This window comes from Trichoderma breve, chromosome 2, assembly GCF_028502605.1.
Source record: "Trichoderma breve strain T069 chromosome 2, whole genome shotgun sequence".
In the NCBI taxonomy this organism is placed as follows: Eukaryota; Fungi; Ascomycota; class Sordariomycetes; order Hypocreales; family Hypocreaceae; genus Trichoderma; species Trichoderma breve.
Window position 1 is genome coordinate 6,781,767 of NC_079233.1, and position 27,874 is coordinate 6,809,640.

A 27,874-nucleotide genomic window follows, 5' to 3' on the forward strand; every position below is an offset into this window, starting at 1 on the left:
GATGGCATCAGATATTCGAGAGAGATATCTATAGTAGTAGAAAGTCGTGATCCCTAGTATTGTAGCATACACCTTCGTACTTAGTACTAAGAATGAAATCCGCACTAAGGTATCTGGTAGCATCCCTCCATATTTCTGCTACGACAGTTACACTTTATGTATATGCAATTTCTGGGACGTTAAATAGCTAACTTGGGATCTTTATTGGTCACTCTCTTAATTATAAGATATTACGCTCTCATTGATAGCTCATCATCGATAAGTAGCAAACATTTACGTATATTGCATCATTTGAATCATATCCTATCTCCCTGAAACGGCAGAGTTCACGTATATAGACACTTCTACCCTGGAAACGCCAACCTCTAAAGCCCATGACATCCTCATAAATGAAATCCAACACCGCCTAGTGTGGAACATTGGATGGGATTTCAGGCCAAGGAGTTCGGGTAGCAGAGATGATATAATCTCCCAGAATACGGGTCCTAAATCCAGCCTCGCAGTATTGGAAGTAATACTAGAACAATAGAGGTCAGCAACTGAATATTTAGAAAAGAACAGGTAGCAATCAAGTTCACATACCACCCACGTTCGCCGATAGGCTTCAATCATCAAATCTGTGGCATCAGGATGCTTAGACACATAATCTTGTCTGATGGTGTCCCAATTCTCGTCAAAGTTCTCTTTCCAACACTGCAGGGTGCGAATGTAATGAGGACCAATGCTCTGAACAGTCTCTACTTCCAGGGTACCGCTGGAACCATTGTGTATTGATGTCATGAGCTGGTTTATGGTTGGAAGGTATCCTCCTGGAAAGATGTAGCGCTCCAGAAAACAGTCAACTGTGTCGCCAGTGGTAGAGAACTGTTGAAGTCAGTATTATCGCTTGACGAATAACGAGGCTTATACTAACTGAGTTGATTCTGGTAATGCCTTGGACTACCATCCTTCCACCCTTTGGTTTTAAAAGGGCGGAGATTTGCTGAAAGTACTTGTTCATATACTTGTCTCCCACGTGCTCCAACATTTCAATGGAAATGATGCGGTCATACCCACCCTCTGGTACAGGAGCCTTGCGGTAGTCACACAGCAGAATAGTAATCTTGTCCTCAAAGCCTGCAGCTTTGATCCTCTCTTCCGCAAGTGCCTTTTGCTCTTTGGAAAGTGTGAGCCCTGTTACTCGGCATCTAGTCTGCTGGACTGCTGTGATAGCTAAGTTACCCCAACCACATCCGATATCAAGAATGTGGTCAGTGGAGGATATTTCGGCTTTGTCGAGAATGGTCTGTATTTTTCGACGCTGAGCTGACTCTAGCGATTCGTCCTTTTCTCCTGACCAGATGGCAGAACTGTAGTTCATATCGGGAGAGAGAAAGTTGGCAAAGTGGTCATTGGAAGTATCGTAGTGAAACGATGCATTTTTGAGAGCGGTTGTGTTGTCATTGGTCGGGATGAGATAGTGAGCCGCGCGTGGTATCAGTGTATATAAGAGGTTGCCAGCTCCGACGCCTAGAGTGTCTTGATTCCTGACATAGAGCTGCGGAGAATTATGTATGAGTTACCAAAGGTTTCTTTTCCAGAGATGGGATGTGTAATTGGCAGATGAACTTACTGAAAATAGTTCGACGAGGTTATCACACTCTACGTCTTGGACTAGGTATGACTCTGACAGCCCCTGTAGATGTCAGTTATTTGCTTCGATGGATGTGGGATATCGTCTCTGTATTCTTACCAAGTCGAATGCTTGACACAGTCGAACAAAAACTTGAGGGTTCTTGATGATAACAACAATCTCTGGGTCTGATTCGGAGTTGCTGCCGAATGAAACGCTTTCGTTGTTGTCGCTGGCATATTTTGTGTTGATTGTCACACGTCCTCGATGAATACGCTTCAAAGCCTGGTAGACCAGGCTTCGAGCTGTTGACTGAACCCACGTTTCTGCCATTTTCAGATATTATACTGCAAATTTCTGCCTTTATGGAACAAAAGCTTTCTTGTAGAGACAAGGAGCCCATTAAATACTCTATCCCCAAGAGTCCGAAGGCTCGCGCCATATTCTGGCCCCCATAGCTTCAAGTCCTTAAGGGTCCACCGGCAATGGCCTCAAAAGTAGGCATCTAAGCAAGGGGTTACACCAGCCTTGCTGCTTGAAGACTAATTTGGGTCATTTGCATGCATTCGGTAATGCACTCGGTAACCCCTGTCCTCGTGAAAGCTGGCTATGGTTGGCCTCTGAGATGAATTATCGCGAGCACGGCAGCCTGGAAAGGACGGAGTTTGGACTATTCAGCTGCATTCAATTGCCGAATGAGGAATATGAAATGGGATCTGGCTACAGGTTTTCGTCCTTATCATGCGTTGTGTTCTGCAACTAGCCAAAGCTCAGCTCACCACAGTTTGGCTGTCAACGCCCAGCAAGAGAGTCTCTTTGGCCAGATCTGCAGAGTTATAATGGATCGAGCATTCCAGGTGGTATTAGCCAAATGGGTCCATATGCAAGGTGAGGAATTGGTACAGGATCTGGCTCAGCTGCCCTCACGACGGCTGTGCTAGCCCGAATAAGATGTCAATGCTGCCTCTTGTCCTTCATTGGTGTTACATTGTACGTAAAAGTTGTGCGAGCTGCATCCTTCCTTATCTTGATCACTAAATATGAAGCTAGAGGAGTTGACTGGCAAGCGGACGTCTTCGCAAAGCAGGTGAGTGGCTACTCAACCTCTTGATGGGCACATTCACCGATTCGCGACTATTAGTAGCGGTCATCGTGCAGCAGCTAGACGTTAGACTAGACCCTGAACGTGCTGCTGAAGAAGATTTGACGTTTTGAAGTTTGCGGAGCACTCATATATGTTAACAACCCAGAGTCTCGGATACGAGTATGTGAACACCAAGGCCGACATCGTCAACTCCAACCATGCACCAATCAATTTGTTCGTAATTGGGGTGCAACACGGAGCAAAACCCCCTCTCTCATATGGTTCTAGACTCACCCAAACGTTGCATCGCCGCCGTCAGGCATCCCATTCTCCGGAATGCAGCCGCAGCTTGGCAATATCAACATCAATTGATGGCTTTCGCTATGCAATAAAGATCTCACTATAAGCCGCCATCCCGCTCATTTCTATTCGATCACAGACACCGAAACGCGCCGCCACACGGAAAGTCTTCAGCCACGAGTGCCAGATCTGGGGTCACAGCAGCAACGGCTTACATGGGGTAAAAAGAGCCCCAATATAATGCACACACTATGCAGAAATTGCCCCATTCCCCAGCCATCTCCAATACCCGTAATGCAGACACAAACCCTGCAAGTTTCCCTCGAAAAAGCAAATAATGCACACATAACCACGCCACATGAAGGGGCAAAGCTCGCCCTCGTGCACGTCCAATAACCGCTGAGGCGCCTCAATTGAACCGAGGCTCCCTTATCCGCAATCCCCCAACCGTGCCGGCCCATCTGATTCGATACTGGGCGGAGCGAGCGGCATCAACACTGGGAACCTCATCGTCAATTTCCTGTTCCTTTTGCCTTGGAGGAGCATCGCCAGGCGAATCGTCGGCATGCACCAGAACAACAACCAACGCGTCAGCACGGCACCAGGCGCAGCGGGCGACGCAATTGTCATCGTCGGGTGAGCTCCACCGTCCCCTTGAGGCTCTCACAGCCTCAGTCTACTGTATCTTGTATGAGTACTGGCTCACTGTGTTTACAATGTTTCTAGCGCGGGCATCATCGGCCTGGACGTTGCTCTCGTACTGGCTGAGCGGGGGCTGGGACCATTCATCACCATTATTGCAGAGCATCTACCCGGAGACACATCTGCCAACTATACGTCGCCTTGGTGAGTGATTGCTCTTGTTTGTTGTGAGGTGTTGTCCCACGTGATGCTATATGTGTTCAGCATGTATTCAGACACATGCATACATGTATACAAGCCGGCGTTTGACTGACCTGCTGGGCATATGTAGGGCTGGATGCAACTTTTCCGGCATCTCAGGCACTGATGCAAACGCTCTCAAATGGGATCGCCTAGGGTACGCTCATCTCATCAAGCTCGCCTCTGAGCATGGGGATGAGGCGTATATCCGTCGAACAGACTCGATAGAGTACTGGGATGAGCACGTGCCCCACGACAAGATCAAGGCCATTTCCGAGTATCTTGAAGATGTAAGTCGTTTCCCCTCCATTTACGTCTGTCTCAACCACGCCGCTCATCCAGACGTAGTTTAAGGAGATCCCAAGCCAGGAGCTTCCCGCCGGCGTCAGATTCGGCATCTCCTTCACCACCCTGACGCTCAACGCCCCCAAGCACATTGAGTATCTCTTCCACAGGCTAAGGGACCAATATGGCGTACACTTTGTGAGACAGAGGTTTCCAACCATTCAAGCCGCGTACTCCAGTCCGACCACAAGGGTCGTCATCAACTGCACCGGCCTCTCAGCAAAGACGCTGCCTGGGGTGGAGGATGCCAAGTGTTACCCGACTAGGGGTCAGGTTGTCCTTGTAAAGGCACCGCGCGTAAAGCGAAATATTATGCGTCATGGGAGGGACTACGAGACGTATGTGATCCCGCGACCTGGCACGGATGGCCATGTCATTCTGGGAGGGTACATGCAAAAGGGCGTGAGGTAAGTTGATCCCATTCCATTGCGCTAAACCTACAATCAGATTGATCATCTAACACGATTGTAGTGATGGATCAACGTATTCCTACGAGACAGAGTCCATCGTCAACCGATGCGTTAAGCTATGCCCCGAGCTGCAGCCGTTCGAGATGATTGCCTCATTTGCGGGCCTGAGACCATCCCGCGAAGGCGGCGCACGCATTGAGAGGGAAGAGATTGTCGTTGACGGCAAGAAGAAAGTTCTTGTGCACAACTATGGCGCTGGAGGCACTGGGTATCAAGCTGGATATGGCATGGCATTGGAAGCGGTTGGTACTGTGGACGATGTATTGCGAGATTTAGAGCGGGTTAGTCGACGATCGCGGCTGTGAGAGCTGTATGAGACGGCTGGTTGTTGTATACATTTATTTGTTTGTTTCTTTGTTTGCTTATTTGTAGATTTGGGTTGCATATGATTTCAGTATATCTCAGTTTTTAGGTGTAAATCGAAAACGGGTACATGGATCGGGGTCAAAGTCGATGCTCCGTGACACCAATTCGTGTGGCTTCCTCCGTGTGTGATCTTGTACTTACGAGTCAGGCATGATTCAATGGTTGTACACACAGTGTGTAATCAAACATGAAGCGCCTCCTCATTCTATATATATAATATATTATATATAAGATACTGTATGTATCACCGTTATACAACGTCCAGATTCACCAATCGCTCCAACTTTCACCCGAGCCAGAGCAAAACTCGCAGACTCTTGCAAAACGGCGCCCTCTCGGAAATAACTCGCCTCTCCCTCCCTTGCCCTTTTCAGACTCTCCGTCAGACCCATATCCTCTTAGCGGCGGAGCGAATCGAATCGTTCAGGTCCTGTTTATCTTTCCCCGCGCTCCGGTTGAACAACGAACCCCTCTATGATGCTATTTGCGGGCGATTTGGTTTGCTGAGCGGTGCCTGTTAGTCGTTTTGATAGGATGGCGAGACCGCAGCGAATTGAGCCGAGCCGGGATAGACGAGGCTGATGCAAGGAATCTTTGTCCTTGCAGGGGCTTTATTCAATCTCTACTGATAATTTCTGCGTAAAAGTCTTGGTGTTCGCAGAGCTGGCTTCCACATACGCGTACACTTGTGCCTCTCCTCCAACGACGATTATACACAAGCCGCGCAGAGACAAACAGCAGCATATTTAGAGTTCTCTGAATAAGATCACCGCCGCAATGCCTCTCGAAAGCTCTTCCGTGTTCGAGGATCCCACTTATGACATGTTCAAATTCCCCTCGCGCCGAAGCGTCGTCCACAGCACTGAGGGAATTGTCGCATGCTCACAACCTCTCGCAGCGAAATGCGGCCTCGAAATACTGCGCGCAGGAGGCAATGCCGCTGTGAGTGAGATGCAATTTCAAATTCTATTAAACACTTGCTAACATCTATGATGATAGGATGCTGCCGTAGCAGTTGGTGCGTAAATCCTCACTACATGTGATTTGCGATTTCTCATTTACACATGCACTCAACTAACTTTGCTTGTCAATTTGCTTAGCCGCCGGCCTCAACATGACTGAGCCTTGCTCAACAGGCATCGGAGGCGACATGTTCATTCTCTACTGGGATGCCTCCAAGCAGCAAGTCTTTGCCATGAATGGCTCCGGCCGCTCAGGCGCAAACTGCACGCTCGAACAGATCCGGAGCGACCTCAAGATCGAGGATGGCATCACGGGGCAGATTCCTATGGCGAGCGTCCATGCGGTGACGGTTCCTGGAGCTGCAGCTGGATGGGCCGACACAGTTGAGCGGTTTGGCAGTGGCAATCTGACCCTGAGCCAGATCTTGAACCCGGCGATCCAGCTGGGTGAAAAGGGATTCCCCGTGTCAGAAGTTACTGGATACTACGTACGTTTCTGAGACCCATTCAAGTAAAGCGTTGCATTGTATTCTGACTGAAGAGTTATAACAAAAGTGGACAAGTGCAGAGCATCTCATTCGAAAGGCCTCTCCAAACTTCGCAGAGATGCTCAAAGTCGATCCCAGCCAAGCAGACGGTGTCAGAGCCCCTCGACCAGGCGAAATCATGAAGAACCCCAACCTGGCTAGAACATTCCGCACACTGGCCGAAGAAGGAAAGGAAGGCTTCTACACGGGAAGAATAGCCCAAGAACTCGTCAAGGTCGTCCAGGATCTCGGCGGCCACCTAACTCTAGATGATCTAAAGCACCACCTCGAGCAGGGCAGCGAGCCCGTCGACCCCATTTCTCTCAAGTTCCGCGGCCAGGGTCTCACTAGCCAGGCTGCCGACGAGGGCATCGAGCTGTGGGAACACCCTCCCAACGGCCAGGGAATCATCGCCCTGATGGCCCTGGGCATCATCCAGGAGCTCGAGAAGCAGGGCGAGATCCCCACGTTCAAGCCCGAGGACTTCAACACCACGCCGTACCTCCACGCCGTCATCGAGGCCCTCCGCCTGTCCTTTTCCGACGGCAACTGGTACATTGCCGACCCCAACGTCACTCCCGTACCCATCGAGGGCCTCCTTTCTGAAAAGTACCTCTTCCAGCGAGCCTCTCTCTTCAACTCCTCCCGCGCCCTGGATCTCGTTGAGCACGGCGAGCCAAATTACCCCTCGCCTGCCCTCCAGAGCAGTGATACTGTCTACTTCACCGTCTCTGATTCGCAAGGAAACGCCGCCTCCTTCATCAACTCCAACTACGGCGGCTTCGGCACCTGCATCATCCCCAAGGGCTGCGGCTTCACTCTCCAGAACCGAGGCGCAGGCTTCTCTCTCGACGCCGAACACCCCAACAAGCTGGAGCCTCGCAAACGACCTTACCATACCATCATCCCTGCCATGGCCACCAACATCAAGGACGGCTCGCTTCACTCTTCGTTTGGCGTCATGGGCGGCTTCATGCAGCCTCAAGGCCACGTGCAAGTCCTCCTCGGCCAGATCGTTGGAAAGCTGAACCCCCAGCAGGCACTCGATGCGCCTCGGATATGCATCGGCGCAGGATTCCCAGAGCATGGCAAGCCAGTCGACTGGACGGTGAACGTGGAGGAGTCAATGGACCCCGAAGTGATCGAGGGTCTGAGGAAGCTGGGCCACAATGTGGTTGTTGTTGGTGGTGGGCCAAAGAGAGGCCTGTTTGGACGAGGGCAGATCATTCGGTACACGCTTGATCCTGTTGACAAGACTCCCATCTGGTCGGCAGGCAGTGACATGAGAGCAGATGGAGCAGCATACCCATTGTAAAGCAAGCATGATATAGACAAAACATAAAGGACGGATAACAACGCCAGAGTGCCACAGTTGCCTCAACCCCCCGTTGCAGTTGGAACATTCAAACTGTCGTGTGTCATGTATCATGTGTATTTTGCTAACCCTTCTTCATACAACGCCATCCATCGTATATCGTACACTTGTTTCGTATATCGACCGTCTTTTTTCTTTTACTCTTTCTTACTCCTTCTTCTCCCCCTCCTCCCCCTCAACCAAGACCTTCTGCTCCTCAAACAGCTTCTGCAAATCGCCGTTCTGGTGCATGGAAACCAGAATGTCGCACCCGCCCACAAACTGCTTGTCGACGTACAGCTGCGGGATCGTCGGCCAGTCCGAGTACTCCTTGATGCCCGCCCGCAGCTCCGGGTCCTCGAGCACGTTGAAGGCGGCGAACTTTTCGGGGCTGACGCCCTGGATGCCGAGGATCTGGATGACGGCGCGCGAGAAGCCGCACTGGGGCGTCTCGGGCGTGCCCTTCATGAAGAGCACGACGGGCGCCGAGGCGATGGCCTTGTCGATGGCGGTTCGTGTCGTGTCGGACAGGAGACGGATCTGAAAGGGCGTCAGAGGGGCGACGGGGGCGCGGAAGGCCGATAGGGGAGCTCGCGCTGCTGCTGCTGGGCGGGCAGCTTGCCGCAGGAAGCTCTGTTGTAGCGCATCAAATGTCAGCAAATTGTTATTTTCATTGGATGGACATCGTGGATAGAATAGCTTCAAGGGAAACCTACAGAGGCGAGTGATCGTGAGAACATGGCTGTGAATGTGACTTGCTTGCAAATGCGAAAGTAACCCAAAAAGTCTGAGCCGAGAAAAAAAGTGAGCCGGTGATGACTAGAATTGAGCCGAATTCTGGAGGGGTGATGCAATTGCTGGGGCTGACCAATCACCGATAAGGTAATCCGCAGATCGGCTCGGTGACAAATCTCACCACTTTAACTCACATGCCGGTATTAATACAGCACTGAGCCGTTTGTTGCCACAAGGATAGAGAGACTGCGGCTCTATAATTGGAATTCTTTTCAGGTAGTATTCAAAGAAGATATTTTGTCAACCGACCCAAGCTAGACAACTAGCAATATTGCTGCTGGAGGCATCTCACCTACCTCTCACTCTCTCTCTGTCTCAGTTTGCTCATCTTAAAGCATCTCGCCATGTCCATCAACCCGGCGCAAGAGGTCACACAAGCTCGCAGCGATGGCAAAGTGCATCTCCTGTTGGCTGCATCCGGATCTGTAGCGACCATCAAAATCCCCAACATTACCAAGGGCCTGTCACAGCATCCCAACTTGTCCATCCGACTCGTGCTTACCAGCTCTGCTGCTGAATTCCTCCAAGGCCAGGCCGAAGAGCAGCCAAGCCTCACAGACATTCGCAACTACCCCAACGTCGACGCAATATACACGGATGAGTCTGAATGGGTGCAGCCATGGACTCGAGGAGCCCCGATTCTGCATATTGAGCTCAGGAAATGCAAGTCACTCAATATTGTCTCACTTGATGAATAAACTTGCTAACCATGTTTCGTCTACAGGGGCTGATCTACTAGGCATGTCGTTTCCCGACTACCCACCTCATATCAAGATGCCACAAGGCATATACTAACAATAAAACAACTCCAGTGATCGCCCCACTCAGCGCAAACACTCTCGCCAAGATGGTCCACGGCATCAGCGACTCTCTGCTATCCTCCACCATCCTAGCCTGGGACACAGACGGCTTTGTAGACGGAAAGAAGAAGAAGATTCTCGTCGCCACGGCCATGAACACGGCAATGTTTCGAAATCCCATCACGCAGCGTAACTTGAAGCTGCTCAACGAGCTCATGGGCGGCGCCGATGGATGGGTCGAAGAGCTGCAGACCATCTCCAAAGGACTTGCCTGTGGCGATGTTGGCCAAGGAGCAATGGCGACGGTGGATACGATTGTGGCCGCGATCGAGGAAAAGCTTGGATTGGCAGCAAAGGACAGTCGGGACGAAGAATAAGATGTGTAAGATGTGGCAACCGGATCGTTCGCGAAGTTGAAGAAATTGCTGCCCCTAAGTCAACCATCTATGCTTCACCGGGGATATTTCGCACCAAATGATTTCTCCGAGCAACAAAGGAATTGCAGTTTATCTAGCTGCCGTCTGGGATAGAGTCAAGGATCAAGGCGTCTGCCAGCGGTACATGCACTTTGTACCAGAGCCTGCCTGAGGATCGACCCTGAGAGTTCCTTCCTTCCAAGCCAGCATAGGCATTCGCTTCTTTGCAATTCACTTTTTCCATCCTCGCACAATTCTTTTTCTTCTTTCTTCTTTCTTGTTCTTTTTCCATCTCATCATCATATTTTCCCTTCTGCCATTCCGACTTCTGCCACAATTTTCCCAGTCATGGCGCATCCTGCCAAATCGTCTCTCCTGAACCGTCTCTTCCCCCAAGAGGAACATTTAACCAACCAATTTTTCTCCGGCGAAGATCTCTCGTCGTCTACACTCTTCACCCACATAAGCAGTCCCGGGCTTTTTTCTGCATCCAAAGCTCCATTCTCCTCCTCATCGTTTCGGGAAGAGCAGCTTCGTCCGAACGACTTGTTTCGTGCATGCTTTGCCAACTTCAGTAACGATACGGCAAAAAGCAAGCCGCATGAGGAGAAGCCTGCCAGGAGAGATGCATTGGAGCAGTTGAGAGGTACGGTGTCAGTTTATTGGCTCCACGGTCGATAGCTTTGTATTTGTCTGTTTCGTCGACTAAGCATTTCCATTCACAGAGGCTTTTGCCCAAGAGGGCGTCGAACTGTACACATCTGTCGCCAGCAAACTAGCTGAAGCTCAACAGGAGATTACCTCACAAATATCCGACTTTGCCACCATGTCATCCTCCATGGCAGCGGACATGGACGAGTTGTACGCAAACTTGTCTTATCCACTTTCGACAACCCTCTGCCACTCAAAGAATTTCCCTCGAGCCACCATCGAGGTCCATCTGGCAAACGTCAAAGAGGATCTCAGAAAGGCCGAAAGTGAGTTGCAAGGATTAGAGCGCGAATGGCAAGACAACGTTCAATTGGAACAGAAGCTACGCCAGGAACTGCTCGACATGGAAGGGAATCCAGCACAGATCAGAGAACATGGTCACCATAGCGAGGATGATCTCAAGAAAACTGGGTTCAGGCAAGAGATTGAACAAATCGTTGCGGAGGCTGCTCAAGCCCTGGACGAAATAGATGAGGTCAGTGTCTTCGAGTCCAGCACTATTCAAGAAGCCACAATCACTAACTCATATCACAGGGGTACAGGGAGGGGATCCAAGCTCTAACAATGAAGATGATGCAAGCCATGCGGGCAGATTGAACCTTATTTGTGAATTATAGGCAAATGAGCAAATTTTGTCTATTTCTCTCGTATTGAGCTACGCATGTATGTATCTATTTTCCCCAGTCGGCGCTTCAAATCACCCCGCCGCTTTGCTGCCCCTTTTGTTGGGACTACAGCAATGTCGCTACATGCTCCCATTCGCCATTGAACGCCGGTTCCCCTGTACATCATGAAAAGAAACACGGCCCTAGATTTTCCGTGCCAAAAGATAATAATAGTAAAAATCGTCGAATCAAAAATTCATACTCGTCAACGTCATCGTTTCCTCTCGCTCATCGTTGGAGATGTTTACTGCTCCTTCTCAGGGATGACAACGCCCCACTTGTGGTTGACGTTTCCGTACATAATGTCACCGATCCAAGTCTTGATCTTGGAGGTGTAGACGTTGGGCTGGTTCTCGGGGCCCATGGGGATATTGATGTCCTTGCCGCGGTGGTGGATGGCCGAGATGGGGCACACAAAGTACTAAAATAACAAGTCAGCTTCGGTTTGTCAACAACTTTTGAGATGATGGAATCGGCACTTACGGCAGTTCCAGCAGCAAAGGACTCGATCAGGCGTCCCTCAGCGTCAGCCTCAATGACCTCGTCAATGGTGTACTTGCGCTCAGTAATCTCCAGCTCGTCGCTCAGGCGCTCACGAGCCAGCTCCAGGATGCTTCGGCGAGTGACTCCGTCCAGGATCAGCTTGTCGTCCAGAGGGGCAGTGATGAGCTCCTTCTTGCCGTCCTTGCGCTTCCAGACAACGAAGAAGTTGCTGGCGCCGGCCTCGGTACACTCGCCGTCCTTGCCATACAGCCACAGGATTTGGTGGTAGCCGCGGCTACGGGCCTCGGAGGTGGCAGCCAGACTAGGGCCGTAGTTGGCACCGACCTTGGCATAGCCAAAGCCACCGACCCAGGCGCGGACCATATCCTCGGGAGAGGTGTGCAGGCGCATGCCGCCGGGGGGGCTGTCGAGCTTGGGCATGTAGGTGACGATGATGTACAGCATGGCCTCCTTAGGAGCCTGGACACCGAGCTGGGACTGGGTTCCGATCAGAGTGGGACGGATGTACAGGTAGCGGCCGGGCTGGTCGCGGGGCAGCCAGCGGGGACCATCGACGGACAGCAGGGCAATGATGAGCTTCTCCAGCTCGGCAGGCTCAAACAGAGGCAGGGAGATACGGCCGGCGGACAGGTGCATACGGGCACAGTTGCAGTCGGGACGGAAGACGCGCAGCTTTCCGTCGTAACCACGGTAGGCCTTGAGGCCCTCGAAGCACTCGGTGGCATAGTGGAGGACCGAAGCAGTGGGCATGAGGCTCAGGGGACCGTAGGGCTTGAGCTCGGGAGTGGCCCAGCCCTCAGAGGCAGTCCAATTGACGGTGACCATGTGGTCGGTGCAGATGGTCTGGGAAAGGGAGTTGGCAGTAGCATCATCTAGCACGGGCTGAGGGTTCTTGGTGTAGGTGTAGGTGAGCTTGGAGGCATCGAGGGGAGCAGGAGTAGTTCCATTGCTGGGCTTGACGGGCTGAGTGGCCTCCTTGACCTGGATGTTGGCGGCGGTCAGGTCGACGTCCTGGGATGGGATAGCAGAGGGAGCCATTGTGACGGATGAGGATGTTGGAGATGTGAGAGGATGGTGAATGATTGGATTTCCTTTTCAGTAAAAGAAAAGAAAAAGAAGAAGAGAAGAAGAAAAAGAAGTTGTGGTGGAAGATAAAAGTTTGGAAGGGAAGCCCGGGAGTTAAGAGGAAAGTCGGCAAGACAAGGCTCCGATGGCGGGTCAAACGTCGAATGGAGAATGACTCAAAAGAGAAAAAAAAAAATTGGCGGCTCGATGTACTATCTGACGCCAAAGTTGGAGACGATTGGAGGCGATTGGAGAGAGGATACTCCACGTTTATGACTGGGTCCTGTATGGATGTCTGGCTTAATTTGGGAATCCCAAGAGATTTGGTTTCTGGCAGTGAAGATGCTCCTTTTGAGAAGGGTGAGAATCTTACTCAAGTGCGTCAATATTACGATGATGAAAGGGCAGATATAGACTACAAAGGGATTGTCTCAGCTTGTACTGTCTCACCCAACGACAAGAGAGCAAAAGCCGGGCTGTTTAAAAAAGGAAAAAAAAGGTTCTTATCCCGCCGGGGGACCACAAAAAAATGGCGACGAACGACGAGTACCTCGACGTTGGACAGCGGCTACTCAAGGAGCGTACTCGGCACACGGCGTAAAGTGGGGTCACTCTTGGGTCGCTTCCATGTCACTTCGCACAAGAGCGGCGCTAGAAGGAAAGAAATGGAACCGAGGGAGGCAAACGGCAGCAGCGATAGGAATTAACTAGGGCCGGAGAGAAGAAGAAAAAAATTGATAGGTGTTCATGTAGGCGTCTTGGCTTCAGGTAGTTAGTAGCGGAGCTGGGGAGCTGAAATTCGGCTTTTGGAGGCTCTGGCACTACAGATTACTATTCTGTGCTGGATCTACTGTATTTATGTGTTACTCTTTCAATCTATGCTGTGCTGTGCTGCAGTACCTCGGGGCACTATAAGCAGGAGGGAGAGTTGCACTGAAGCTGTCCCGCCAGTAAGCCAAGCAACACCGCCAAAAGAAACCAAGACGCCAACCCAACGGAAATAAGAACAAACTGAGATAACATGGACCATCGTGATATGCCTGAAAATAGCCAGTGAGAAAAGGGATGGCGGATCTGGTTGGCTGGGCAAAAGAGGGCAGGTGACCAGTTCGGCGGCCGAAGCTTGTTTGTTTCGCCAGCAGCTACTTGTAAATTCTTAATCCGTGTCTGCCCGCACCGCCCTGTGCCGAACCCGGTGACAAGCCCAGCGCTTTGTATCGTCCAGTTGGTTTTGTAACCGGCGTGTGCTTAGGGGGGGGAGTTTGTACGTAATTTTAAAATTACAGGTAGTTGAATTGGCTTATGGTACTGCATGGATGCTTCCAATTGATGCACCCCGTGATGCAAATTGCAGCGGTTCGACTGGATGAATTAATTCAAACTGATAGAATCGTCCAGTCTTCTCAGCACGCAAACCCGCCAAAGCGGAGACCCAGCCGCCGATACCGAAGGCCCGACTCCACGTTCCGGCGTGCGGAAATGCTCCGCCCCGCTTCTTTCGCGGCACATCTAGAAGAGGGAGCTTGGGATTTTGTGATAAGCCGCGATTTAACTCGGTATCATCTCACCATCAAGGTACATTACATTCTGTAAGAACGGATAATCTATTAAACACAACGGCCAGAGATACGAAACTCTCCGATCCGAGATGTCGTTTTGACAAGAATGCGGGGGAAAGGGCGCGCCTGTTTAACAGTTGCATTGCATTATCAATGGAGAAATGGAGAAGAATCAAAGAAACACGTCCAATTGCCAGATCCAGATCGATTGCGTAATCAGTGCTCAAGAAGACAATCCAACATCTCCAATTCCGATCCCCCGATCCCAAACAAACGACATCCCATGACACTTTCTAGTAGTAATTGCTTTCTCAGCAAAATCCTCCCTCCCTCGTTGTTTTTTCTCTTATCAGCAGCTCCGATCCGGCTCTGCAGCGCATAAACGTGCATCGCATCCCTCAATCCCCCCACCATGCAGCGGAATTCTCAGCCCCTGGGTTAGTTGCGTTTGCGCCGTCGATAGCCGTGCACCTTCGCCAGCCAGTTACGCAACTCCCTTGTGTTGGTATGACAATTAGGTTAGCTATGAGATCATCCATAATGGCCCGCCGCATCTTTAACATAACAATTACAGCATGTCATCGCACGCACGGGGCGAAGGGCATAAGCAGGTGGTCAGAAGCCATGGCGATGCGAAAAGCCAACCACAGAACAGGTATCAAGCGCCATCCGTTTCATCTGCTTCAGCTTTTCTCCCTACTGTACTTGTGCATTGAATCTCCCCAGCTGAGTCTCCGTGTCACCCCAATTCGATGAGCTGTACTCCGCATGTAGTAAGAAAACAACAGACTGTGATGCAAACTCAACTCTATTAGGTACTTTTATCTTCTCTGTGTGTCCTCTACTTTTGGGTCTCTCCGCGGCCTGTTGAAGACTCTGTCTGTTAGTATCCAAAAACTCCAAAATCAGCAAAAATCACATCCCATCGCCTGCTTTCGTGCTTCAACGCAAAGAAACATGGCTCCTCTCAGCTTGACATGACGCCCCTCTCGGCCTCTTTCTTGCGCTGCTCCTCCTCCATCAGCTCTCGAGCCCTCGCCGCCGCTTCTACCTCGGCCTTGACGCCCTTGGCCCGCTGCCGCGCCTCGTACATGTCGCGGCTCTTCATGATTCGCTGCACAATCTCCCCCGCGTTGACGTGCGAGAAGGTGTGCTCGCCAATCTGTCGGTAGATGCCCATCTCCTTTGGCGCCGTGTAAGGATCATATGTCAGGGGCATGAACGCCGTCGGACCGTGGTAGACCGCATCGGGGATCCCCCACGGCATATCTGTGAGATAGCTCTTGGTCGGCGTAAACGGGGCTCCGAACACAGCGGCGTTGATATACTATAACAAGGCGTCAGTTCTTAGTGTCTGCGTCCGGAGTGATGGTGATGGGCAAAAGGCTTACCTTGCATTGGAGAACGCAGAGTCCACGCTCGTAAATGTTCATGATGGGGTAGTTTACCCCCTTCCACTCGTTGATGACTCTGTCCTCGTGAACTCCCGCCACCACGTATGCCGGGCCGTAGTCCTTTCCGCCGTTGACGCTCTTCCTCTTCTCCGTAGCCTCTTCGGAGAACCAGCCCGCCTCCCGCGCAAGCTTGTCTTCCTCTTCTAGCACCTTGCACAGAAAAGCAATGTGGCCGCTAGAGAAAAGGTCGAAGCCGCCGTCGACGTAGACCACACGCTGGCCAGGCTTCGGCCCAGGTCCCTTCAGAAAGCTCTCGTACGATCCACGATCTCCCTCGCTAGAACCCAACTTTTCTGGCGTCTCTGAATTCCAGAACCAGACATCGACACCGGGGTTCTTGGCTGTTTCGTCCGTCGCGTACAGCTTGAATCTCTCGAGCATCGCCTCGGACTGGGCTTTGCGCTCCTCCTCAGTGCCCATGCCTTCTTGCCCAGCCAGCGTCTTCTTTAGCGATTTGATGAAATGCGTCTTAGTGCACAGCAGCATGCGCCCAACGAGATCGGTGGTGGAGATGCCGGGCGATCGCTTGACGACCTTGAAGCGGCCTGCCTCCTTGACAAAGCGGTAGCAGTCGTTTCCATCGCTGTCCGAGGTGATGTCGTCGCCGTGAACAACGTATCGACAGCCGTAGTGTGAGATGTAGGGGAGCTGCGTCACGTAGGGGGCGTATCCGACCGACTTGGTAACCCAGCGACAGGCATCTGTAGCGGCGAGTCTGTTTTTGCGCTCTACTAGTCAGCCATTGCGCTTCTCTTTTGGCACTTCTTCTTCCTCGTCCCGCGAACATACCGCTCCTCAAGGTTCATGACCGTCGGGCCCTTGTTGGCAAGGATCGCTTCGTCGGAATGGACACCGACGTATAGCTCGTCGCCAAGCTGTCTGGCCTGGACCATTGCGCCGGCGTGGCCTGACAGTGACGCCCAAGCTCATTAGCAAGATGCTCCCGTGGGTCAATTGGGAACTAGCGGAGGTCTAACCATGGTGGAAAAAGTCCCAGCAGCCGTCCACCCAGATGCGACCGTCGAGGAGCTCAGGCGCAGGCTCGCCCTGAGGCTGCTCGAGATCGTCCTGGTTCAAGCTGGAGGCGCTCATGTTGCGACAGGTGGAACGTGGGGGGGGGTTGAGAATACAGTAGAGGGCCAGGCGCTGAGCTAATGCAAAATAAAATTGCGCAGCTACTTGTTCCAGCTGAAGAGACGTCGATTCGGTATCAAATGTCGCTGGCGCTGTTGGACAGCTGCGAAGACGGAGCTGGCGTTTGTTGGAGGAAGCTTGAGCTCAACGTGTCTCAGGGGTTCTGCAGCGACTGCGGGGAAATGAAGGTGACATTCACTGATTGCTATCTTATCGCATCAAGTCATTAGCGGCCTTAGCAGTGCTGGAGCCTCTGCTGGAGCCCTACTGGAGCCCTTTTGGGGGCTGTTCGTCCAGCTAGAGGCGCCCCCAAGCGACGGGCGCTAGCACGTGCAAAAGAGTTGCGGCATTCTGTTAACCTTAAACCTTAGCAATTGACCGCCTGCCCTATGCCAGTTTACAAGTCATTCTGACTTCATTCACCTTCTTCTCATCTCTTCACTCCTCTTCATGCTCTTCATCAATGAGCATCACCGAAATCGCTGCTCTAATATCCTGCGCGAATCCATCTCGATAGTCCCCTGCACAGGCAAATCGCAGGAGTCCCACACTGGTCTCACCGACCATGCGAGCACAAGCATCGACATCCCACATTGCCATGCCCATCCAACAAAACTTCAAGCCTGGTCCTTTTGTCAGCTCTACGATTTGGTTCTAGCACAACCGGATACACGGCCTCAATCGTGTTAGCACCACCTCGATACTCCTCTGCCAGATCCAGGAACCATCGGCCAACCCAGCAATCGCCTGAAAACGCTGCCAAGGTGCGCTTCCACGTGCGCTGCCAGACGGCTTGAAGCCTCTAGTCCCCGGATTGGCCCGCCACGTTGTCGATCGATTGGAGCAGACATGGGCTTGCATGGGGCTTCACCTGCTGTTCGCATCCACGGCCGTTCTTCTCTCGACACCGAAGACAGCACGCTAGACACGGCGCATCGGCCCAATTGCTGACAAGGCCCCAGAGTAGCATTGACAGGCTCCATATGACTTCATGGTTGCAGCAACAGCCCTGGCGACGGTTACATTTTGAGCAGGTCTGGGAAACTCAGCACGATACTTAAGTCGTCGCGTCCGCCCGTTGGCGCATTGACGTCCTCTTTGCTCGCCAGGTCGCCTGTTCCCCGTCGCAACCAAGCAAGTCCGAGCATCTGAATCTGCATCGTCACCTGCATCTTCATCTTCATCTTCATCTCAAACACCGTCAAGATGAAGGCCTCCATGCTGTCTGTTGCCCTGGCGCTCGCCCCCGGCGCCATGGCCTGGAAGGAAGTTTCCGACTGTGACGAGATCAAGTACACTTCCGTCCCGGGCTTCTTCCTCCAGGACGATGCCAACACCGACCCCAACACCTTTGACTATGTACGTATGCCAAAGAGAGGATGAATTGGCTGGAACACCTCGACTCATGCTTGACATACATAGGCCAACTTCAACTTTGGTCTTCTCAACAGGACTTACCCCACTGATGCCAAGTTCGACCCTCGCCACAAGAAGACCCAGTGGGAGCGCTTCGCCAACTACGTTGAGTCTCTCAACGACGACTGCCGCAAGAACAAGAAGGACCAGACCACTTACAAGGTGCTCTTCATGGGTCGCCACGGCGAGGGATGGCACAACGCCGCCGAGACCTTTTACGGCACCCCTGCCTGGAACGTGAGTATAGTCTTATAAAAACAGCGATGAATCTTCCATACCAGGCATCGACACGATTGCTAACTTTCATACAGTGCTACTGGGCTGAGCAGAATGGCAACAGCACCGCTACCTGGGCTGACGCTGAGCTAACTAACAACGGCATTGCCCAGACCACAAAGGCCAACGCCTACTTCAAGTCCCGCTTCGCCGACGGTCTCCCCTACTTTGAGTCGTACTACAGCTCGCCTCTCCGACGATGCCTCCAGACGGCCCAGCTCACCTTTGGCAGCCTGAAGTTCCCTCACTCCCACCCCTTCAAGCCCACCATCAAGGAGCTTTTCCGTGAGAGCATCAGCATCCACACCTGCGACCGCCGCTCCACCAAGACTCAGATCCACGCTTTTGCTCCCAACTTCCAGTTCGAGGCGGGCTTTACCGAGGATGACGAGCTCTGGGAGGGCGCCCAGGACAAGGGCGAGACCTCTGCTCACCAGGTCGCCCGCAGCAAGATTGTCATTGACGACGTCTTCTCCCACGACGACAACACCTGGCTCAGCATCACCAGCCACTCTGGCGAGATTGGTGCCATCCTCACCGTGCTGAACCACCGCTCTTTCAGCCTATCCACCGGCCAGATCATCCCCGTCCTCGTCAAGGCCGAGCTAGTTGAGCCCACCGTCGAGCCCACCAGCACCTACGCCTCCTTCACCAGCGAGCCCACCTGCAAGTCTCCTCCCATCACCAGCATTTCTGGCCAGGGATGTGTGTGCGCCACTGCCACCACCACTTTTGCCACTGCCACCATTACCTCTGGCTGCAAGGCTCATCAACAACTCTAAGAACAATGGGGATGAAGAGGCATCGTGAGAGTCGTGGCCTCTAGAAAAGAAAAGAGAAGCAGTAATGTGTTGACCATGAAAATTACCTTAATCTGTACATAGTAACCCTAAATGATAATGATGTGCACAATGCCTGTATCTTGGAAGTTCTGTGAGTAATGGTCTAGCTTTGTAGATTTAGTCCAGCAACAAAATAAGCCCGCCAACAGTCAGAAACAAAACAACGACACCAAGATGGCCCAAGACGGAAACAGTCACGTTCAAAGTCTGTAACGACTGGATCGACGACGACGACAATAACAACGTCAATACCAAGAACTCCAATTGTTGAAGTACCCGATTCCGGTGTCCGTCCAGCCAGTAGATTCTTCAACTCTCGAATTATGAACTCGCTTCGTTGTCCCGACAAAACCCCTATCCAGAAGCCATATCTAATATACAATATCAGCTAATTCTTTACCAGTAATAATAATCTTCGCTACTAGCGATAGTATCTCTACTTTCTTCTATATGAGATTGTATCCTTTACTCTCTTCTACTAGCCATAGTTTCAATATCACCCATTACTAACAAGAAATTCAATCACTATCCTTTAACATAAGATGGGATACATCTCTTCGATCCGGGGAAGAAAATACCTAGATCGGTAGGGGCCATTCACACCCAAGTGGTGGCCGCACCTTGGTCCTGACACAACCAAGGAACCTACCTCCGCCTTAAGCAACACGGTCTGCCGATATGAAGATTAGATGTTGAAGTCGCGCGGTCCGACGTTAGGACGGCTCCTTCAACGCTCCTCTCTGACGATATGACGACCGGTTCCCCAGGACGGAGGGACACTCACCTGAGTTCGCGCGTCTATGCTTCTGTGGGAGGAGCAGCCGAGTTGGGTGATTGGTACCCTTTAGCATCATCACCTTGTATCAGTCCTTTGAAGCTCTATCGATGAAAACTAAACACATACGGCTTTAGGCTTTAGTTCATGCAAAGGGGAAGCTAATTCACAAACTCACCAATGTGAAAAACGAACATGGCTACCTAAATCCTTATCCTAGGGTAGCCGGGACAGACTTGTCGTCGAATTGTCTGAGGCAGTCTTGGCTACAATACTCACATATTGTCTCGTCGAAACCACTAACGACAAGATAAGTCCTTTCACTAAACCATCTATGCGGATTCATATTATCACGCGACCAACCTGGAGAAATTATCCTGGATACTCTCCGTCTTCGGGCTAGTACTGTTAAATCCCCTCGGCGTCAAATGGATGGAACTTTGTGCCAACCTCCCTCTTCTTCAGTGTCAGCGGGACAGTGCCCTCTTATTACTACTTTTTTTTACTATAGTTCATCTTCAAAAACGAAAGAGTAAGCTGTCTCAATTTTGAGAGTCTTTACTGGGTGTTTAAAGTGATGCTAAAAGCTTCTTCTCTGCGCAATTGACACTGGATACCCACTCCGGCCTCCGAAATAGCAGACGATCTTATTCAAAAGAACGGCTATTGTTCATTCTGACTACATGTTGACTTCCACTCGAAAAGTTAGCATCTCCTCATGGGCTGAACACTGACTGCGTTGTTATTCTTTGGGAAAAGGTAGCACGAAGAAATCTCAGTTCTGGAAATGTAACGCCTAAGGATGCCTTTGTGCTTCCTTGTAGAGGCGAGCAGCATTTTCTAGTCACCTCCAAAAGGGCTTCAACAAGTACTTGGATCACGAGAGGATCTCCATATCGGCACTTAACTAAAGTCAAATATGAATAGGCGAACAACACCACAGATTTGCAAACCCTACTTAGGGCCAAGTTTGTTTTCTCTAATCTCAGAAGTATTCATACCTCAACTAGCTCGTTGAAGTCTTTTCGTGCAGCCTCTACAAGGCGTGGGTTTGTCAGTAAACGGATTGTTAACATTGCCATCCCCTTTCCACATTTTATCGCTGCTTCATGGGCACTGTCGCTTCCTGCATGGTCTGCAAATCGTGGATGGTGTAGAGATACACCTTTGTCTGTAGGGATAGGGAATGCTCCGTGAAAACTCGGGACTTTGTAAGAAACGCTGCCTGTTATGCGTCAGTTCCATAGTGTACTTGAAGATGGTATGGAGGCTAATTCACCCATGTCAGTCGATGCAGTGTACGAGTTGTCATCCTTTACCAGGATTTTCTGCCCGATAGACAACATATCATCGGCATACTGTTGGCATATTGCGTCGTTCACTCTAAGGTCTTCATAAGTCGGGCCCCTATCGATGGAGTGAGTAAGTAACTTTACAAATACGCCATAGACGCCGGATGAAACATACGGAATAATGTTGTACTCGCAGCCTGTGCTCAAGGCAGCAGCATTAAAAGACTGCTGCACTTTCTTCAAAAGCGCCTCGCTTCGTTTCGTCGATGGACTGCGGACAAGCCAGGTCATTCGAGTGTAGTTGGCGATAACATTAGGTGCCGTGCCTCCGTCGTTGATGACTCCGTGAACTCGTTCGTTCGGTCTCATCTGCTGCCGCAGCATGGAAATACCGTTGTATGCCATCACTGCAGCGTCAAGTGCATTGACGCCGTTCCATGGCTCACCCGCAGCGTGAGCAGATCGCCCACGAAACTCGACCTCAAATTTTTGCGAGGCAATAAACTTCAAGCCGGCGAGTCCATCGTACCCCTCTGCGAACTGATGCGCTGCTAACGGATGGGCCATGATGGCAGCAGCAATGTCCTCGTCGTCGAAGGCGCCGGCTTCGATCAGTCTGACTTTTCCTCCTCCACCTTCTTCCGCAGGCGTGCCCAAAATCCGTATCCTTCCAGGAAAGCTTTCTGATTGAAGCACATTTGCGGCTCCAAGGAAAGCTGCCATCGAAGAAGTTGTGATCAAGTTATGACCACAAGCATGGCCAATGTCCGGTAACGCATCATACTCAACACATATGATCACAAGAGAGCCGCCTGAGCCAATCTCGGCCATAAAAGACGTCTCCAAGCCATACGCTTGCTTGGTGACGGAAAACCCATGTTTTTGTAGGAACGAAGATATTGTCTCCACAGCATAAAATTCCTGGTAACCTAATTCCGGGTTATCGTGGATAGCTTTATTGAGTGTTCGCAGGTCTTGGTCAGCGGCGTTGATGGCATCATGTGAGTTGTTGAGTAGCCGCTTCACGGTATCTTCAGCTATGGGATCATTGGATTTAAGATGGACCATATTGACTGTGGAAGGATTTTCTCAAAGATGTGCTTTAGTATTAACAAGATTGTGAATATGAGATGAGAGGTAATGAAACGAGTACTGAGAAGATTTTAGTTCTCAATCCATGGGATGTTTCTGGTTTATATAAGTGCACTCTCCACATGCAAACCATAGAAAGCTGAGTCCCGAAGAGATTGCTCAACAGAGTCTGGTACGTTTCAGTTGGCTGACTTCGATATTGATCAACTTGTAGCCTTTGAATCATATAGCGTCCTTGGCTAATGCCCTGGCTGTTAGGAAATTTAGTCGTATTTCAACAGGCTAGTTGGTACTTGGCTATGCTTACTTTCTAGTAGAGAGCAGATCTTCCGACCGTCGGCAAGTTCAGGCCCGACTTTTCTAGTTTACTCGGCAAATTCGGTTGTTGACTTAAAATTCTCGCTTTCCAAATTTGGATGATTAAGAGGGCAGGTGGAGAGTTGCTTGGTGGACAATTGCTTTATTGGATCGGACAGTAATGATTTTCTCACCCTAAAGATACTAGAGCGGAGTGTAAATCACTTATGGGTTATTACGTCCCCAAGTTCTTTACTTGAACCGAAATTATTAATGAAGATGTTTGTTAAAGTCTGTGGACTCATTATAAACACGATTGTAATTTGTATAGGTACTCATGAGTATCGAAGGTATTCTTGTGGAATTGGTAGTAAATATTGGGAAGTGTTTAAAGCTTTAGCTATATACTCCGCAGGTGATTGACAATGCTATTCTATACTACATCTACATCTGTCTACTAGAAGGTGGTAGCGATAGATATCTGTACTATTGGAAAATAGTTAGAATCTATGAGAGTATCTCTACTATCGCATAGTAGCGGGAATATCCGCGAATATGTCTACATGTACTGTCACATAGTAGATGATAGAATCATATAGGGAGTATCGCTTGATGACTACACATATAGGTATTTTGTTATCAAGTTGATTTGGCGTTCGCAGCTATTCGCCACTCCTGAAGATAATTCTTGCCATATACAGTTCCTCCTTGTTTATCATGACTTGTCGCTTTGTTCATTGCAAGGTCACCGACATTGACTAATGTAACCCAGAATACTAAAAATTTTTGGGGGCCTTTGCCACTTGTTGAGGGACTCGGAAGCTATGTGTAATATGACATTCGGTTGCTAGAATTGGCATATACAGGTGAATCTAGAGGTGTTAGGCTGCCCGCCCGTATTCAGGGATGTAGACATCTTCCCCGTCTCTGCAGCCGAAGCTCCGACTGGCATCCGCAGAACATCCAGGACCTACAGTGGGCAGACGCACCGACTCTAAATTGAGCCAGTGATCCATTATATGCAAGGGCTGGACTGGCTGGGCTAGCTGAGGTTCTCGATCGGCCTCGTCAGCTTCTTGGAGGCTTCCCTAACGTATCATGTGATTTAATGAGCGTAATGAGAATGAAAAAGCACCAGGCTCCATTATAGCGACCTGAAGAAACCCACAGAATGGTCTAATTTATTCTTTGGATTTGACGATTTCGCAATATGCCCGAGCCGACTAACACATTCAACATAAATACCATGCTGCCTACATCAAATATTGTCAACGACTCTAGATGGACTCATCAGAAACTTCGAAGGGATAATAACCGATTTGTGTTAATCTTGATTTCTCACTACACTCCTCACACTGGAAGATGGACACAACTTTCAACCTAGTTGTTCTGGAATTCGAATTGCCCGCTGATGAGATTCTCAATGTCTACGGCACATACGGCGATATTATTTCCCATTGTCTACACAAATGTTGGCGCTATCATCCAACTTCGCTGCCAGCCTTGAAAATTTTAAAGCGGAGCGTCTTTGAAGAAGACGTGCTGCCTCCATGGAACGGAATTCATGGTCTTCTTTTATTAGGAAGCAGTAAGAAGCATCTCCCCCAATAACGCCGCGAGTACTAACAAGTTAGCTTCAAGAGTACACAGCCTCTGATGACGACCCATGGGTTACATCTTTGATAATGGCGGTCCAAATGGCATATATAATGAAGATACCTTTGATTGGGGTGTGCTATGGTCACCAAATAATTGCGCGGGCTCTGGGTGGTAAGATATCGCGTAACCCAGCAGGGTGGGAACTCGGCGTTTGCAAAATGGACATGACATCCATAGGCCAGGAAATTTTCGGAAAAGATGCTCTTGTAGGTAACTCTTAATCATAAATTACGCGGATTATACTAACGCCTTTGCTTAATTGTTAGATGGTTCACCAAATGCATAGAGATGCTGTGGTTGATGTTCCTCCAAACATCGATGTCATTGCCTCAAGTCGTTCCTGCAAGATTCATATGATGTTCCAGCCGGGAAGAGTCCTCACGATTCAGGGACATCCAGAATTCGATTCAAGAATCTCAAAATCTTGGCTGGATCAAAGATACGAGGAGGGCTTGGTGGAACAAGAGTTGTATGGTTATGCGCTGACAAAGCTCAATCTGGAGCATGATGGAATGGAAATACTGCAAGCGATGCGTAAATTTCTACTTGGAACACCCATATAGCCTAGCTTCTGGAACTATTGAAGAATTTCGTACTGGTCGGTTCTCGGACAAGCGGCGTAAACTATCATTACCCCAGTGGCGTCAAAGATGATCTTTGAGGTGGTGCGGGTCTGCGGGGAGTGATTTGGAGATGATTGCATTAGTGGTTCCGTCTCATTCTTCGGCCGCAAGGAAAGAAATACGGCGCTTTTTATATTTCTATGTCAATGGCATCCAGAGAGAGTTTTACCACTGGTACTATGAGAATAACACCTCGAATCTCAAGTCCACAACTATCTATTTTTGAAACATTCTGCCCCCTTTTTCGTGGGAGGGACAAAAGATAAGAATCCAAGGCCATAGCATGCAAGTGAGATCGCGCTTGAGGGTTTTGGGTAAAGAAGGGACGTGGCACAGAGGCCATAATCTTTGTGAAGGAGGCTGAGGTTGCTGAACTTGCTGAATTAGCCGGTCGGCAAATTCAGCAGATTCAGCTCTTCTTCTTCCCCCGCAGATCGGCTTGTTCCGATGCTCATGGCCAATAGACTTGTATGCCTCTTTAATCAACAGCTTCTTTCGGTCGGACGGCTGCATTTCTCCTACTATACCCAGCAAAATCCCTCGCGAAATCTGACCCTGCGAGATTTCATCTTGTGCTTTCATCGGCACAGTAAGCCTCAGCAATGCCGCAAGGGCGAGATCCTTCTGCAGCGGCTTCCGGTCGGCATTCACGACGGTCCGTTGCTGGTTGTTGGACATGCAGAGGCAAGAAAGTCAAATGCGATGAACAACAACCTGTTTGTGGCAGATGTAGTCGATTGCACTTGTTCTGCGACTATCAGCCAAGGTCAAGAAAACCGTATGTTCGGAGAAGAACAAAAGCAGCTACACAGGAACCACAGGAAGAGTCAGGGATTGCCCGGGGTGAGAGTGAGAGCCAGGAAGCAGACACTCGATCTTCCGAGGAATGGACTGACAACTCCTCACAAGTAATTGTCTCCAACATGGGTACAGGCGATCTCTGTCACTACTCGCCGAGCCCTCCAAATATCCCTGCTGCCTGTTCTTTGAAATTGGGGCTCCAGGAGCGAGAAGCTATCCAGTATTTCCGGACCACGTTTTCCAGACATCAGCATACAAAAAACCCCAGCTACAATGTCATATCGGTCATATACAATATTGCAACAAAGTCTGAACTCGCAATGCATATGGCCGTTTCGGTTGCGAGACGAGAAATGCTTTGTCTTCAAAACAATGGCCAAACTGATGTCAAGGACGACGATATCTCTATTCTGCACTATTCGGCTGCCCTTAGTCAACTGGCCGAGTTTGTAAACGGAGCCGACGCTGTCACTGGGCTTGATACCATCCTAGCCAGTATCTGGCTCATGTTGACCTATGAGCAGAAATTTGGTGATGGCAACGGTGTTGGTCTATCCAGCCATCTGAAAGGACTTGCAACAATAGTACAGAGTGAGGCCAGACAAGCCCTAACTCTTCCGGCAGACGCAAACCACCATATCCCTTCTTCTGCCAACACCATGGAACTCGATTCTTCTCAGAGGCGCATGCACACCCTCTCTCTCTTTTCTGCACGAATGCTGATTTGGATATCGCTCCTCGACGCTGGAGCTGCTTCAACTGGATTGGGAGGAGACTTTAACGCGTCGCTCCATGGCTTACTTGAAGAACATGCTCACATCTGCGACGGATGTGATTCCCGATTGCAAACCAGTCTCTTCCGAAGCTTCACTGAAGTAGCAAAGTACTCAAATCCATTGTTTTGCAGGGTATGGGGAGACGATTATCCAATACAGGAACTGATGGATGACATCAGCAACCACGACATATTCCTATTGTACGGCTCTTGCTTTCAGGTCAGGTACATGGCCTCAAGATTGAGTAGCCTGAGGAAGCAGGTTTCAACAGCCGCCGAGCAATGTGAAGACGTCATTGAGCTGGCCTTTCAGGAAATAGCTGAAACATATACTGAGACTTTCCTACTGGCGAGCAAAATAACCGTCGAGACGGACAATAGTCTCCGCGTTATCAAGAATCTTCGGTTCATTGTTCCCCACTACCATGCAGCGATACTTTACTACGTAAGATGTGCGGATCCTCGACGATCCTCTTCGGACAGGCGGATGTCATCGTTAAAGATGATCATGAAATTAGCATACCAAGCCTTCAAACTTGAGGGGGACGAGGCTATGCTGCGGATCTCTTGGCCGCTCTTCATAGCGATACTCGAAACCGATGATCTCCTCCACAGGGAGTGGTTAATCGCTCGGCTACGTGCGCTCGGAAAATTCGGCAAGAATTACTCAAGGGCAGCGGTTTTTGTTGAGTCTTTCGTTGCGGAAGAAGAACGGAAAGGGGAACGCTTAGACTTCCAGGCTTATTTGACATCAGGAGGTTTTGAACAGTTCTCCATATGACAGCAGCGATTCAGTCAGACCCTTGAATTTCTAAGCTAGTATTTCGTGGGGCAGTGGAGAGTGACTTTACCCCAGACTAGTTCCTTTGGAATCTCGGGGGGAAGCGATGGTCGGCAAATTGGGTGGAGTTGGGCAATGCTGACGAGGAGATGGCACACGCCACAACTCTTAATCGAGCATAGCTGTACTGAACAAACCGCCCATTATAACTTTAAACTGGCGAGGGGTTAATAATGATGG

General features: G+C 50.2%; 13 protein-coding genes across 13 annotated transcripts; 8 read left to right on the forward strand and 5 right to left on the reverse strand.

Annotated features, from left to right (window-relative positions):
* Window positions 1-406: 406 nt before the first annotated feature.
* On the reverse strand, window positions 407-1,945 carry T069G_04292 (mycolic acid cyclopropane synthetase domain-containing protein; the record flags this gene model as incomplete). Its single annotated transcript, XM_056171502.1, has 5 exons — window positions 407-517; window positions 583-825; window positions 914-1,537; window positions 1,613-1,675; window positions 1,733-1,945. The coding sequence occupies 5 exons, from the start codon at window positions 1,943-1,945 to the stop codon at window positions 407-409; spliced, it is 1,254 nt and encodes a 417-aa protein (XP_056032394.1).
* A 1,616-nt stretch (window positions 1,946-3,561) lies between these two features.
* On the forward strand, window positions 3,562-4,998 carry T069G_04293 (FAD dependent oxidoreductase domain-containing protein; the record flags this gene model as incomplete). Its single annotated transcript, XM_056171503.1, has 5 exons — window positions 3,562-3,632; window positions 3,723-3,842; window positions 3,970-4,168; window positions 4,227-4,630; window positions 4,695-4,998. 5 exons carry the CDS (start codon window positions 3,562-3,564, stop codon window positions 4,996-4,998), a joined length of 1,098 nt encoding a protein of 365 aa, XP_056032395.1.
* Window positions 4,999-5,836: 838 nt separating this feature from the next.
* T069G_04294 (gamma-glutamyltranspeptidase domain-containing protein) lies at window positions 5,837-7,863 on the forward strand (the record flags this gene model as incomplete). The annotated part of the gene is made up of 4 exons (XM_056171504.1): window positions 5,837-6,001; window positions 6,059-6,077; window positions 6,160-6,509; window positions 6,577-7,863. 4 exons carry the CDS (start codon window positions 5,837-5,839, stop codon window positions 7,861-7,863), a joined length of 1,821 nt encoding a protein of 606 aa, XP_056032396.1.
* A 207-nt stretch (window positions 7,864-8,070) lies between these two features.
* Window positions 8,071-8,642, reverse strand: T069G_04295 (glutaredoxin domain-containing protein; the record flags this gene model as incomplete). Its single annotated transcript, XM_056171505.1, has 2 exons — window positions 8,071-8,535; window positions 8,619-8,642. The coding sequence occupies 2 exons, from the start codon at window positions 8,640-8,642 to the stop codon at window positions 8,071-8,073; spliced, it is 489 nt and encodes a 162-aa protein (XP_056032397.1).
* Window positions 8,643-9,041: 399 nt separating this feature from the next.
* T069G_04296 (flavoprotein domain-containing protein) lies at window positions 9,042-9,395 on the forward strand (the record flags this gene model as incomplete). The annotated part of the gene is made up of 1 exon (XM_056171506.1): window positions 9,042-9,395. One exon carries the CDS (start codon window positions 9,042-9,044, stop codon window positions 9,393-9,395), a length of 354 nt encoding a protein of 117 aa, XP_056032398.1.
* Window positions 9,396-9,544: 149 nt separating this feature from the next.
* On the forward strand, window positions 9,545-9,874 carry T069G_04297 (flavoprotein domain-containing protein; the record flags this gene model as incomplete). The annotated part of the gene is made up of 1 exon (XM_056171507.1): window positions 9,545-9,874. The coding sequence occupies one exon, from the start codon at window positions 9,545-9,547 to the stop codon at window positions 9,872-9,874; it is 330 nt and encodes a 109-aa protein (XP_056032399.1).
* A 387-nt stretch (window positions 9,875-10,261) lies between these two features.
* On the forward strand, window positions 10,262-11,221 carry T069G_04298 (uncharacterized protein; the record flags this gene model as incomplete). Its single annotated transcript, XM_056171508.1, has 3 exons — window positions 10,262-10,559; window positions 10,639-11,099; window positions 11,159-11,221. 3 exons carry the CDS (start codon window positions 10,262-10,264, stop codon window positions 11,219-11,221), a joined length of 822 nt encoding a protein of 273 aa, XP_056032400.1.
* Window positions 11,222-11,533: 312 nt separating this feature from the next.
* Window positions 11,534-12,831, reverse strand: T069G_04299 (amino-transferase class IV domain-containing protein; the record flags this gene model as incomplete). The annotated part of the gene is made up of 2 exons (XM_056171509.1): window positions 11,534-11,710; window positions 11,773-12,831. The coding sequence occupies 2 exons, from the start codon at window positions 12,829-12,831 to the stop codon at window positions 11,534-11,536; spliced, it is 1,236 nt and encodes a 411-aa protein (XP_056032401.1).
* Window positions 12,832-15,384: 2,553 nt separating this feature from the next.
* T069G_04300 (cytidylyltransferase-like domain-containing protein) lies at window positions 15,385-16,963 on the reverse strand (the record flags this gene model as incomplete). The annotated part of the gene is made up of 4 exons (XM_056171510.1): window positions 15,385-15,744; window positions 15,809-16,586; window positions 16,661-16,778; window positions 16,849-16,963. The coding sequence occupies 4 exons, from the start codon at window positions 16,961-16,963 to the stop codon at window positions 15,385-15,387; spliced, it is 1,371 nt and encodes a 456-aa protein (XP_056032402.1).
* Window positions 16,964-18,211: 1,248 nt separating this feature from the next.
* Window positions 18,212-19,479, forward strand: T069G_04301 (histidine phosphatase superfamily (branch 1) domain-containing protein; the record flags this gene model as incomplete). Its single annotated transcript, XM_056171511.1, has 3 exons — window positions 18,212-18,364; window positions 18,428-18,658; window positions 18,733-19,479. 3 exons carry the CDS (start codon window positions 18,212-18,214, stop codon window positions 19,477-19,479), a joined length of 1,131 nt encoding a protein of 376 aa, XP_056032403.1.
* Window positions 19,480-21,309: 1,830 nt separating this feature from the next.
* T069G_04302 (peptidase dimerization domain-containing protein) lies at window positions 21,310-22,674 on the reverse strand (the record flags this gene model as incomplete). The annotated part of the gene is made up of 3 exons (XM_056171512.1): window positions 21,310-21,539; window positions 21,594-21,721; window positions 21,782-22,674. The coding sequence occupies 3 exons, from the start codon at window positions 22,672-22,674 to the stop codon at window positions 21,310-21,312; spliced, it is 1,251 nt and encodes a 416-aa protein (XP_056032404.1).
* A 1,683-nt stretch (window positions 22,675-24,357) lies between these two features.
* On the forward strand, window positions 24,358-25,217 carry T069G_04303 (glutamine amidotransferase class-I domain-containing protein; the record flags this gene model as incomplete). The annotated part of the gene is made up of 3 exons (XM_056171513.1): window positions 24,358-24,583; window positions 24,637-24,860; window positions 24,921-25,217. The coding sequence occupies 3 exons, from the start codon at window positions 24,358-24,360 to the stop codon at window positions 25,215-25,217; spliced, it is 747 nt and encodes a 248-aa protein (XP_056032405.1).
* Window positions 25,218-26,200: 983 nt separating this feature from the next.
* Window positions 26,201-27,634, forward strand: T069G_04304 (fungal specific transcription factor domain-containing protein; the record flags this gene model as incomplete). The annotated part of the gene is made up of 2 exons (XM_056171514.1): window positions 26,201-26,627; window positions 26,703-27,634. 2 exons carry the CDS (start codon window positions 26,201-26,203, stop codon window positions 27,632-27,634), a joined length of 1,359 nt encoding a protein of 452 aa, XP_056032406.1.
* Between the last annotated feature and the right edge of the window lie 240 nt (window positions 27,635-27,874).